The sequence below is a fragment of the Ilyonectria robusta genome, assembly GCF_021365365.1.
Source record: "Ilyonectria robusta strain PMI_751 chromosome Unknown BGZ61scaffold_101, whole genome shotgun sequence".
Taxonomy (NCBI): domain Eukaryota; kingdom Fungi; phylum Ascomycota; class Sordariomycetes; order Hypocreales; family Nectriaceae; genus Ilyonectria; species Ilyonectria robusta.
The window spans coordinates 18,650-31,432 of NW_025764535.1; the positions used below are offsets into that span (position 1 = coordinate 18,650).

The window sequence follows — 12,783 nt, forward strand, 5'->3', positions numbered from 1 at the left end:
AATAGCCTAAAAATATACTCTCTATTACCAGCTTTAATATAGAGAAAAGCTATAAAATAACTAATAAGAAATAGTAAATTAGCTGCTTAACTATAACCTAGAAGTTATTAAAAAGGCTGTTAACTTCTTTATTCTCAGTATATAAAACTGGACAGTTAGAAGAAGATAAATAATATAGAAAGTAAGTAAGATTGTTATTATATATAATGTATATGATAAGCAAGTGCACAATACAAGCGAGTGCACAATTTTTCTTCTAACCGCCCTCTTCCCTCTTTTAACTCCATTTTTTCAACTACGCATTATGTCGTCAATAAGTAATGAGGCAAATATCAATCTTGCCCTTTAAGCCCTTCAGAAAGACCCTCAATTAACTCCCTACCGCGCCTCAAAGATCTATAAGGTCTCTCGCCATACTCTACTACGCCGACGCGCCGGCATTACTTCGCGACACGATACTATGCCCAATTCGCGTAAACTATCTAATCTAGAGGAACAGACTCTTCTTGAGTATATTCTTAACCTAGATTCGCGAGGGTTTCCCCCGCGACTGAGCGGTGTGGAAGAAATGGCCAACCGATTGCTCGCCGACCGCGACGCGTTACCTGTCGGCAAGCGCTGGGCTTCTAACTTCGTCAGGCGACAACCAGAGCTTAAGATGCGTTTTTTTCGTAAATACGACTATCAGAGGGCTAAATGCGAAGATCCAACCATTATTCGCAATTGGTTCCGGCTTGTGGAGAATACAATCGCAAAATATGGTATCGACCTAGTCGATATCTACAACTTTGATGAGACCGGCTTTATGATGGGCATAATCGCAAGCGGAATGGTTGTTACAGGCGCAGAAAGGCGTGGAAACCCGAAATCAGTTCAGCCTGGAAACCGGGAATGGGTCACGGTCATTCAGGCGATTAATGCAGAAGGCTGGGCGATCCAGCCATTTATCGTGGTTGCAGGCCAATATCACCTCGCTAACTGGTACCAAGAAAGCAACCTCCCGGGCGATTGGGCTATTGCAACGACTCAAAATGGCTGGACTGACAATAAGACGGGTCTTGAGTAGCTTAAGCATTTTGATCAGCATATAAAGGATCGATTGATCGGTCGCTATCGTCTTCTAATCCTCGATGGGCACGAAAGTCACCACTCCGTCGACTTTGAGAAATATTGTGAGGAGAATCAGATTATTATGCTTTGTATGCCGCCTCATTCGTCTTACCTACTTCAGCCTCTTGATGTTGGGTGCTTTGGGCCGCTTAAAACAGCCTATGGTCGAGCAATTGAGCAATTGATCAGATGCTCTATAACCCACGTTTCGAAGACCGAGTTCTTCCCAGCCTTCTACGCTGCCCACGCAGCCGCTATGACAAGGAGTAATATTGAAGGAGGTTTTCGAGGAGCTGGACTTGTTCCCCTAAACCCAGAAAATGTCATATCGAAGCTTGATGTGCAGCTACGGACTCCAACACCGGCTGCAGAGGAGGTCGGCCTCCCCGACCCTTGGGTCTCGAAGACCCCAAAGACAGTGCTTGAGGCCAGTTCGCAGTCTGAATATCTTGAAAGACGAATGAGAAGGCATCAGAGCAGCTCTCCAGCATCAATTCTCGAGGCGCTTAAGTCACTTTCAAAGGGAACAAAGGCAATAATACATCAGAATGCTCTATTAAAAGCTAAGAACCAGATCCTTCGACAGGCAAATGAGACTCTTAGCAAGCAGCGCAGAGCAAAGAAAACCCGCCTATATAAAGGAGGGAAGATGACTTTAGATGAGGGTAGGGGTGAGATAGATTAGAGAGACGTTGATGCATAGGTAGCAGCTGAATTGTTGAGAAGTAGTGGTCGAGGGAGGTTAGTAATACCAAGGGAAAGATACTGTGGAACTTATGGAAAAGCCGGTCATAATGTAAGGACCTGTTAGACTATAATTAAGACCTCTGAGGAAGAGCATAGCAATTAGTTTTAATTGATTGATTGTATTGTTGTAGTTTTATTGAGGTTTGAATCTTAGAGGTTAGGAAAAATTGTACACTTGCTTGTATTGTGTACTTGCTTATTATATACATTAATAATATTATTAAAGATAGTATAGGTAAATTTCTAGCCCTAAAGAATAAGATAGATAGCTAGAAAGTAAAGAAGTTAATAATAAGGTTAATTATATATATAACTTACATATATTTTCATTTACTAATTTAACTCTACTAGATATAACTAATATAATATTACTACTATAACTAAGGTATATTACTATTACCAAGCTTATAGTAGAGAAATAGATATCTTTTTTAGTCTAGTTAACAACTTTTAGCTAGGTTAGTAGCTCTCTTATAAGGGATAAATAGAGGGTTAAGCTGTGTTAAGAACTGAGACCCCTCTAGTATTATAAACTGATGTGTATTTTATGTGTATTTTATATATCTCTTAATAAGAAACTCTTAAAAAAAGACTTCTTTATACTTAATCTTAGAGAGTAAATAAGAGTTTATATATATATATATTACTAAATAAGAAAGAGAAGATTAGTACCTCTAGGGGTATTTAAATAGAGTTAATCTAGATAAATAGAAGGTGTAATTATACTTACTAATTAGGTAATTACTTAAGGGGCCTAATAGATATATAAGGCTCTATATATTTAAAATTATACAGAGCTCTATATATATTATATAAGTATTAATAGCTACTACTAAATATACTGAGTATCTCTTTTTAAAATACCTTTTTAGCTTTTTTATTACTTAAATTCTAATTAAGATATAGCTAATTAAAAAGGCTAATAGATTTCTAAATAACTATATTATATTTTTATAATATGAATATTTTTATGTTAAGTTTTATTTTTAGTAATATATCTAATTAAAGTTACTATAAGTATATTTAAATATTAATTTAATAATATAACTATAAATAAGATATAGCTATATAGCTAAATATAATATCTATTATTCTTTAATATCTCTCTTATAAGCTTTTTAGATCTTATCTAGCTTTTACCTACTTAAAAAGAGCTATATAATATATCTCTTATAGATAGTATATAGATTATTATACTATAATATTATTAGCTCTACTGCTGCTATTACCTCTACTATTACTATTACCTCTGCTATTACTATTACCTTTATTATTACTATTATCTCTGCTATTATTTCTACTGCTACTATTACCTTTACTGCTGCTAGTATCTCTATTACTACTAGTACTTCTATTATTACCTATTATAAAAGCTCTGTATACTATAAAAAGTATACTAATAAGGTTATTATATAACTTAGTATATAATATCTACTGTATCTAGGCTATACTCTTAGCTATACTACTATCTTAACTGCTTTAAATATACTAAGCTCCCGATAAGTACTTAATTATAGCTTAATTAAGCTAGTAGTTATTTAATTAATATATTAATAAGGCTTAAGTAGTAATTAAAAGCTTCTACTATAGCTAAGATACTAGTATATATAGAAGTATTTTAAATAAAGAGTTTAATCTTATTCTTATAGAGCCTTAAGTATATAAGTATATAGAAGACTATAGAAGTAAGAAAATACACTAGTATATCTAGGTAGGTTTTTTTTTAAAAGAAGCTTTTACTATTCTTTAACTTTTTATAAAGTCTTATAAGATATCTAGCTATATATAGTATTATATAGTACCCTAGAAAGCTTAATTAGCAAATATATTTACTATTTAGCTTAGTTTAATTATAGCTTAGCTAGTTAATTAAGCAGTACTTACTTTATAACTCTTTAAGCCTTAAAGAGATTTAATATTAATTTCTTTAAATAGCTTTTTAATAGTATATAAATACTCTTAACCTATAAGGTAATTATATTATTAAAATAAGAATACTAATTAACCTAGGCCTTAATAAGCTTTTCCTTATAAAAATTAAGCTAAGTTTTCTTAATATAGCTAACCTCTTTAATATATTCTAGTATATAATACTTTTTAAGCTCTTAAAGATACTTATTAAAGATATTCTTATTAATTAATCCTATAATTAAATACTAGTAATTATAAAACTTACTCTAATTATTAAAACTATTTTAATAAGCCTTGAGTCTTTAGGTATAGTATATAAAGCTTAGCTAGTAATATTAAAGAACTGTTTTATTAGTATACTAGAAGTATAAAAGTAAGATTGTAGCTAGAAAGCAGTAAGCTATAGTATTTATATAAGTAAGATAGCAATTTATAAGAATAATAGATAGAAGCCTTATATTATAAAGCTTATATATTAATTAAAGCTAGTTTAAGGCCTAGATATAGTTCTTTTTATTCTTACTACTAAGAAATATAAATATAATATAGAATAATTACTAGTAGGTATTAATACTAATAATATTAAGGAGTAATATCCTATATTTATTTATCTTATATATATAATTTAAAAAGAGTAAGTTTAGATAAGCTTTAAAATATACTAATAACTTTAAATAGGTAAATAATACTATAGTAACCCAGTTATCTAAATTAAGCTATATTTAGTTTTAGAATTCTTTTTTATTTAATTAGTTAGTAAGAGTATATATTATACTCTACTTCTTATAGAGCTATTACTTACTCTTTATAATATAGTTATAAATATCTTATTAGATTATAATAGTATTTAAGTTTTAATAGATATAAGTCTTAATATTCTTTAGTATTATCTTTATATTTATAAAACTTCTAATATATATAATAAGCGAGTACACAATACAAGTAAGTGCACAATTTTTCCTAACCTCTAAGATTCAAACCTCAATAAAACCACAACAATACAATCAATCAATTAAAACTAATCACTATACTCTTCCTCAGAGGTCTTAATTATAGTCTAACAGATCCTTACATTATAACCAGCCTTTCCACAAGTTCCACAGCGCCTTTCCCTCGGTATTGCTGACCTCCCTCGACCACTACTTCTCAACGATTCAGCTACTACCTGTGCATCAACGTCTCTCTGATCTATCTCACCCCTGCCCTTATCTAAAGTCATCTTCCCTCCTTTACATAGGCGGGTTTTCTTTACTCTACGCCGCTTGCTAAGAGTCTCATTTGCCTGTCGAAGGATCTGGTTCTCAGCTTTCAATAGAGCATTCTGATGCATTATTGCCTTTGTTCCCTTTAAAAGTAACTTAAGCGCCTCGAGAATTAATACTAGAGAGCTACTCTGATGCCTTCTCATTCGTCTTTTAAGATATTCAGACTGCAAACTGGCCTCAAGCACTATCTTTGGGGTCTTTAAGACCCAAGAGTCGGGGAGGCCAACCTCCTCTACAGCCGGTGTTGGAGTCCGTAGCTGCACATCAAGCTTCAATATAACATTTTCTGGGTTTAGGGGAACAAGTCCAGCTCCTCAAAAACCTCCTTTAATATTACTCCTTGTCATAGCGGCTGCGTGGGCAGCGTAGAAGGCTGGGAAGAACTCGGTCTTTGAAATGTGGGTTATAGAGCATCTGATCAATTGCTCAATTGCTCGACCATAGGCTGTTTTAAGCGGCCCAAAGCACCCGACATCAAGAGGCTGAAGTAGGTGAGACGAATGAGGCGGCATACAAAGCGTAATAATCTGATTCTCCTCACAATATTTCTCAAAGTCGACAGAGTGGTGACTTTCGTGCCCATCGAGGATTAGAAGACGATAGCGACCGATCAATCGATCCTTTGTATGCTGATCAAAATGCTTAAGCCACTCAAGACCCGTCTTATTGTCAGTCCAGCCATTTTGAGTCGTTGCAATAGCCCAATCGCCCGGGAGGTTGCTTTCTTGGTACCAGTTAGCGAGGTGATATTGGCCTGCAACCACGATAAATGGCTGGATCGCCCAGCCTTCTGCATTAATCGCCTGAATGACCGTGACCCATTCCCGGTTTCCAGGCTAAACTGATTTCGGGTTTCCACGCCTTTCTGCGCCTGTAACAACCATTCCGCTTGCGATTATGCCCATTATAAAGCCGGTCTCATCAAAGTTGTAGATATCGGCTAGGTCGATACTATATTTTGCGATTGTATTCTCTACAAGCCGGAACCAATTGCGAATAATGGTTGGATCTTCGCATTTAGCCCTCTGATAGTCGTATTTACGAAAAAAACGCATCTTAAGCTCTGGTTGTCGCCTGACGAAGTTAGAAGCCCAGCGCTTGCCGACAGGTAACGCGTCGCGGTCGGCGAGCAATCGGTTGGCCATTTCTTCCACACCGCTCAGTCGCGGGGGAAACCCTCGCGAATCTAGGTCAAGAATATACTCAAGAAGAGTCTGTTCCTCTAGATCAGATAGTTTACGCGAATTGGGCATAGTATCGCGTCGCGAAGTAATGCCGGCGCGTCGGCGTAGTAGAGTATGGCGAGAGACCTTATAGATCTTTGAGGCGCGGTAGGGAGTTAATTGAGGGTCTTTCTGAAGGGCTTAAAGGGCAAGATTGATATTTGCCTCATTACTTATTGACGACATAATGCGTAGTTGAAAAAATGGAGTTAAAAGAGGGAAGAGGGCGGTTAGAAGAAAAATTGTGCACTCGCTTGTATTGTGCACTTGCTTATTATGTATGTTAATTATTAATATATTTATATTAAATAGTATATAATATACTGAATAAGCAAACTAATACCAGCTTAGCTTATAGTTATAGATAGCAAATTAGCTATCTAAATAATATCTTAAAGCCTATATAGCTAGGTTACTACTTTACTTTACTAGAATAGAGAATTAGCAGCTAGTACTTTATATAGTTATATACTATTGCTGTTCCTTAAAGGCACTTGGAGGGCGGCAGGTACGATTATAAGTAAATATAAGTATAAGCTTTCCAGTCCTCTCTTTCTTTAACCTTCCAGTCCTAAAGGCATAGCCTCGTAGAGCTGCCCAGGCGTTGATCGCCTTGAATAAGGCATCTCGAGAGTTATAGTTGCCTTTAGGAGGGAGGCAGTTATCTGGAAATCGATTAGCCACTTTAATTGGCTGTATTTTAGCCAGATAAAGGATAGCTATCCGAGTAGCAAGGAGGCTGGAGGGGCATCCCAAAAAGGAGGCGCGCGGCGCATTTGGTAGTAGCCGTCAACGCTTACATAATGCATACGGGGCCCCGTACAATTTTAAATGTACGGGGCCCCGTACACCTATTGGGCCCCATTACTTAATCCGGTAATTTTGCAAGGGGGGGGCCAAATTTTGGGGGGAAGAATCCCAGAGCTTAAGAAGACCTTTCGTACCGAAAGGCAAACTTAAGCATTGATGTAGAGTCAGCCTTCGGCTGAATCATTGTAGAGTTAGTGCAACCCGCATGTGGAGGCATATCTAACACTTGCAACTCTATCCTGGAATCACATGCCGGAAGTGCTGCTGACTGTTAAGTGCAAGGTCTAGCGAAAGTCGGTTCCAGGCTGTCGACACAAGCGGACTCATATGCGACCACACTTTCAACCATTATCCTTCCAAGGAATTCTTCCATTCCCCATTTCCCCGCGTCATCGACCTCGTCATCGAACCAGGATCAGGATCACCACGTCATTCGTTGAAAAATCGGCTAGCAATGGACATGCAGAACGTTCGAACTTTGAGAATATCCTCATCTCAAGCGTCCATTGATACCTATATCGAGGGCTTTAGCCTCACAAAGTCTTCGAATATATTTCTTATACCTACGCAATTTAATATATATATGGGAACGACCTGCCACTCCAAGAAACCAACAAAATTGTATCTCCGTGGACCTCTCGCGAGTAGGAATGGCGACTACGAGACGCACAAATTGGTGACGCTTGTGAAAACTCCTCTACCGGTCACTACAGGAACAACGGCCCGATTACTCGAACTCTATCTGGGTGGGCTGCGCCAGTCAAACCACCAGAGGGCGACAGCTCATAGCCACCAACCATTATAGGAAAGCCTAAAATACAACAGGGTTCAGGATGATCGTAAAATTGCATGTAATTTTTTCTGGGTGGTGGCCTCGACTATGAGAGGGCACTGAGTCGGAAACCTGAGTCGACCTACCATGCAATGCCAATAGATTGTGCATCGACACCGAAACCATGGTCCCCCCCCCTCCAAAGGCTTTTGCAGGCCTCGGTGCGACGTCGTTCTCGTATAAGTATATCCACCCGTTCCTAGTAATTCACGAATGAAGGTGGGATATACTTCCGGCCTCGGAAAGCGGCATTCTCATATAATCAATCTTAACTAGTTCCCCTACTTTCACTTCATTGATAATTGTAATTAATCTTCTCCCGAAATATCTACACCTACTCATGTGAGTTCTTCCAGTCCCGTCGATATCGTTGAAAAGAGGACAACAATCTTACGATGCGACAATATCTCTTCAGAATCCAACCATGCCCGCCAAGCTTGAGGACGTTCAGAAAGATGCCATCGCCTCCATTGCGAGCGTGAGCACGCTTCTGCGAAATGCTATCGCCGCTGCCCTTCCAGTTGCGCCGGAGCAGTATTTGACCGTTGCGATTCCCGGAACGGTAATCGACCTGGCCGATTATGACAAAGGGGGCTCTTTTGTCTATGATGCCAAATACACAACTACGCCAACAACTGTCAGACAGTCCGAGGCCAGTCTGGTCGATGGCATGATGCCCGTTGCAACGATTATGGTAAGTATAACACCAGCAGTAGTCGACGAGGCCCATCTCACGCTTCATAGATTGGAAACACGGGCAAGAGCGTTGCCCGCAGCTATTCGCGCTCGCTTGACGCATTGCTCCCGGCCAAGGCCACGATCTCTAGTGCAGATGGCATCAGGAGCCCTGGAAACCCTAATTACGACAAAGCCATGAATTTTCTCAAGACCGCAGCACCAGGGTCCACGAGAACTGTTGTCGAAGTCTACCGCGATAAGCAAATGGCGTGGGCAAAGGAACGGTCTGCTTGGGACACGGCCAAAATCGATGCTGCAAGTGAGACTCCCCTTTCTGAACAGTAGAAGAAACGTTCCCTTGGATTCGCACAAGTCACAGGGTCGTCTCGACATATCTTGCTGGCTAAATTGCTGACTTTGGATGCAGAGCGAGCCGCGGAAATGTACCCTCCCGGATCTGGCCCCGACTTTATCGGCAAGCAGAAGCAGTATCTGAATGATTGGAACCAGCAAAACTACTTTACCTTTAAGGCCAGCATACAAGCCGCTTGGATGGATTGGGTTGTCAATGGTCAAAAATACGACGTGGACTTCAACTTTGGCATGATCGACATCGATTCGATCATGAGCCGCATCGAATCCAGCAAAGAATCCCTGCGAAACTCGACGATTCCCGACGCCAACGGCGCTGCTGAGGTCTACGGCGTCAGTCTTACACCCCGTCGGTGGGCCACCTACTGCAAACGCAAAGCCGAGGGCTGGTATGAGCGTAACGGGAGCTATACCCTGGCCCAGCTCGATCGCGAGATCGCCAGACTTGAGAGTCTCTTGGAGTCTTACAAGTCGGCAGACACCTTGGTAAAGGAGAAGGTATATCTCGAGCACGGCGATAAACTCTACCCAGTTGCAGGCGCGACCAAGCCAAAGGCCAACTTAGAGGATACCAAAAAGGACGTCGCTGACAATCTGTCGGCATTGTACAAGGCACAGGCGACCTTATCTGGTGCCAAGTACAACCTCGAACAGATTCAAGGCGACAAGGCCTCCAAACCAACAGATATCGAAGAAGCTGAGAAAAGGGTCAAAGAAGCACAAGAAGCTGTTGTTGCGGCCCAAAAGCACCTCAAGGCAGCAGAAGACGCAGACCACGCTGCTCGGCAAAGCTGGAATGAATACAACCGCATGGTTTTGGAAGATACCACCCTCGCTGATGCGGAGAATTGGTTCCGTACAAAACAGGATACAATCCAGAAAGAGTTAGCGCGGCTCAAGACACTACGCACCAGCAAGGCTGAAAAGAATCCGGTCGAGATACCTGTGATCTCAGGCGTGACAGCTCCAAATGGCGATGAGGACAAGGACACTCCCAATGGAACGGCACTAGCCACCAAAGGCTCAGAACTGGCCAATCCAGTATTCAAGTCCCCGGCGGCTCCTGGTGGCAACGGGGGCCAGCCGACGGCGAGTGCGGAGGATGCAGACCCGTGGACCACCATCACGTTTTCCTACTCAGCCTCTGATGTATCAAATCATTCGAAAGAGTCTGAGTGGGGTATGAAGGTCGGAGGTTCGGTGGGTTTTGGGCTCTGGTCAGTCGGGGGGTCCTATTCCCACGACGAGTCCCACAAGTCTATGCAGAGCGATATGGCAGCCTGCGACGTTAGCGTTTCTTTCTCGGCCCTCGTCGTGAACATTAACCGCCCGTGGCTGTATGGTGAGCTCTTCAGCGACGTCGACCTCGAGGTCGCAGAGGGAGTCAAGCTCAGCCCCGGTCCACTTCTTCTTCAGCAGATGATCAAGGACCAGAAGGCCGAGGATATTGCCATGTGGAGCCAGTTTCCGTCTTACCCAACATCGTTCATCGTCGCCGCCGACACCACCATTGAGTTCAGAGGTGCAACGAAGCACATAGAAGAGCACTTTGATTCACACAGTAACTCAGGCGGTGCATCAGTCGGCTATGGGCCCTGGTCGGTGACGAGCAGCTTCCATGAATCTGCCACAGAGCAGAGTATGCAAGTTCATTCGACTGCTACAGGTTGCAAGATCAGCTTTGGTGCGCCACAGGTCATTGCTTGGGTGAGCCAGATCCTGCCGCCTCTGCCACGAGACCAGAGCTTCAATCCTCTCACACAGGGAGGTGGAATTCCGGTACCTTCAGGAAGTGTGTAAACTATGAGGCGAGCTATATCTTAGACCGGGGCATCCTCTCCAGACAGCAAGACGCGACATCGGCAAGTTGGTGGTAGTAGTAGTAGTAGAAGTAGTAGTGGTTAAATTGAACATTCCGCACATTCCGTTACATTCAATGGCTCGTCTAACGCAATGTACATTACCGTAGAAACTCAGTTATCTCGCCCAAGTAGCGGCCCCCATAAAAACAAAGGGCAACCAATGAAATCAGTTACTCATGGACACTTCTGCACATTTTTGCAGTTAACAGTGGAAATATGGAGATAAAGTGGAGGCGCTACTTGGGAGAGTTAACCGAGTTTATTGATACGGAAAGACCGATCCTGAGCCTCATGCTCAGGGTCGGGCCTGAGGCATCAGGCCTTGTGCGGTCACGTGGGCCGGGACCCTTACGGTCCCGAGCCCTCAACTATAAGATAGCTGAATCAACCTTCTTTACACATCTTCATGAGACCCTCACTTACGTGACTAGCGACCCTTTTCGCATCATTTATACGGTAGTTGCTGACAGCACTCCGCAATTCCATGTTTGGCACGATGACGCTTTCATTATAAGCCCTTCTGCAAGTCACGTTCATAACCTTAAAGAAATGTAGTTGTCAGTGAATGTTCATGAGAGCGACTCTGCAAATTGTGTCTTATTCCGGCCTCCGACTGGTTTGACTGGCACTTATTTTTTCGTATGGTGATATGGGGGTTAGGGATGACGGGTAGTAAGCTCGGCCTAGAAAGAAATAAGGTTCGGGGCGTCCCTCAACATTTAGTAACTGCGAGCTTTCACCGACCATCGGTGCCTGGATGATAGCGCCATACCGGTGACGGCGATCTTCATATTCGTCCCTGGCATGCCCGTCGTCGTGAACTCGAACATCCACCAAGGCTTGAAGCTGGTCAACGGTGCCAGCTACACGGTATTGGACGTTATTCTCGATAAGGCTCACTCGGGCCATCGCATGAACGCCAACACCATCCTCCACTTTGGCCCGCCGGCGGGGATCCTGCTAGTGGCGGAGACAACGGAGGACTTCCACTTCGTCGGCGTGCCAGCCGGCACCATCCATCCTGCTGACGCCCATAAGCACCAAAATAGAGTGTCAGAGGAAGCGGTCATGGCAGCGGAGTGACGTTACTCGCAGGGGATTACATGCGCAGACGCGTTTGCCTGCACGGAATATAAGGTGCAGGGCAGGACGTTAGGAACCGCGAGCGACCAGGATGACGAAGGTCAGCAACGGAGTCTCCCTATCGGGTTCCTACAAGAAGTTTCTGACTTGAAGTGCAGCGCATATTGCAGATTTCCAGGAACCAAGAGATCAGCATCAAACTCACGAGCCAAACAACGGTCGCGAGACAGAATGGGGCCCTGCGTTCTTCCCAGAAGGTAAAACGCCTAGAACCTCGACTGTAATGAACAGTCCCACAAGCTATGAACAATACCTTTCGAGCCTCCAACCCGGGTCCCCTCAAAGACAGTCTGGCCATGCCAGCAGTACAACATAGAAGCCTCGGGAAAAGGAAGAGCACGAAGAAGCCGTCAAAGTGGTCAAGGGGGTCATCATACAAGATACAAAAGAAGCAGGGGAAGAGGTCGAGAATGCCGAAACAGGTACGTCGTGCTGAGCTATGTAGTATTACTCTAATACGTCCTTAGGATCATCACATCGCCGGCCCGGCCATCGAGCCGCCCTGTTCCCCTAGGCTATATCCAAATAAATATCTGGATAGTGATGGCGATCTTATCTCCCCGACTGTTGATGAGTTATGGGCGCCCATGCATAGTTACAAAGCGTAGACACATGTTCTGAATGAGTGTAGCCTAGCCCCCTCCGCATTTGCGTAACGACATTGGGAAAACCCAGTGGGAAAACCAATGCCGAGAGGATAACGACAGTACAGATTCGCCGACTATTCCAACAAGAACCAAAAGGCAACCAAGTGATCAAGCCAAATCTCAGGCCTGTGGTAACGACATCTCATCGTGATCTAAATCGGACATCGTGGCCATAGAGCCTTC

The 12,783-nt window shown here is 42.4% G+C and overlaps 1 protein-coding gene across 1 annotated transcript; it reads left to right on the plus strand.

The window, feature by feature from the left end:
• Positions 1-8,322: 8,322 nt before the first annotated feature.
• BGZ61DRAFT_545785 (uncharacterized protein) lies at positions 8,323-10,748 on the plus strand (the record flags this gene model as incomplete). The annotated part of the gene is made up of 4 exons (XM_046255308.1): positions 8,323-8,592; positions 8,643-8,895; positions 9,004-9,399; positions 10,057-10,748. 4 exons carry the CDS (start codon positions 8,323-8,325, stop codon positions 10,746-10,748), a joined length of 1,611 nt encoding a protein of 536 aa, XP_046093354.1.
• Positions 10,749-12,783: the final 2,035 nt, after the last annotated feature.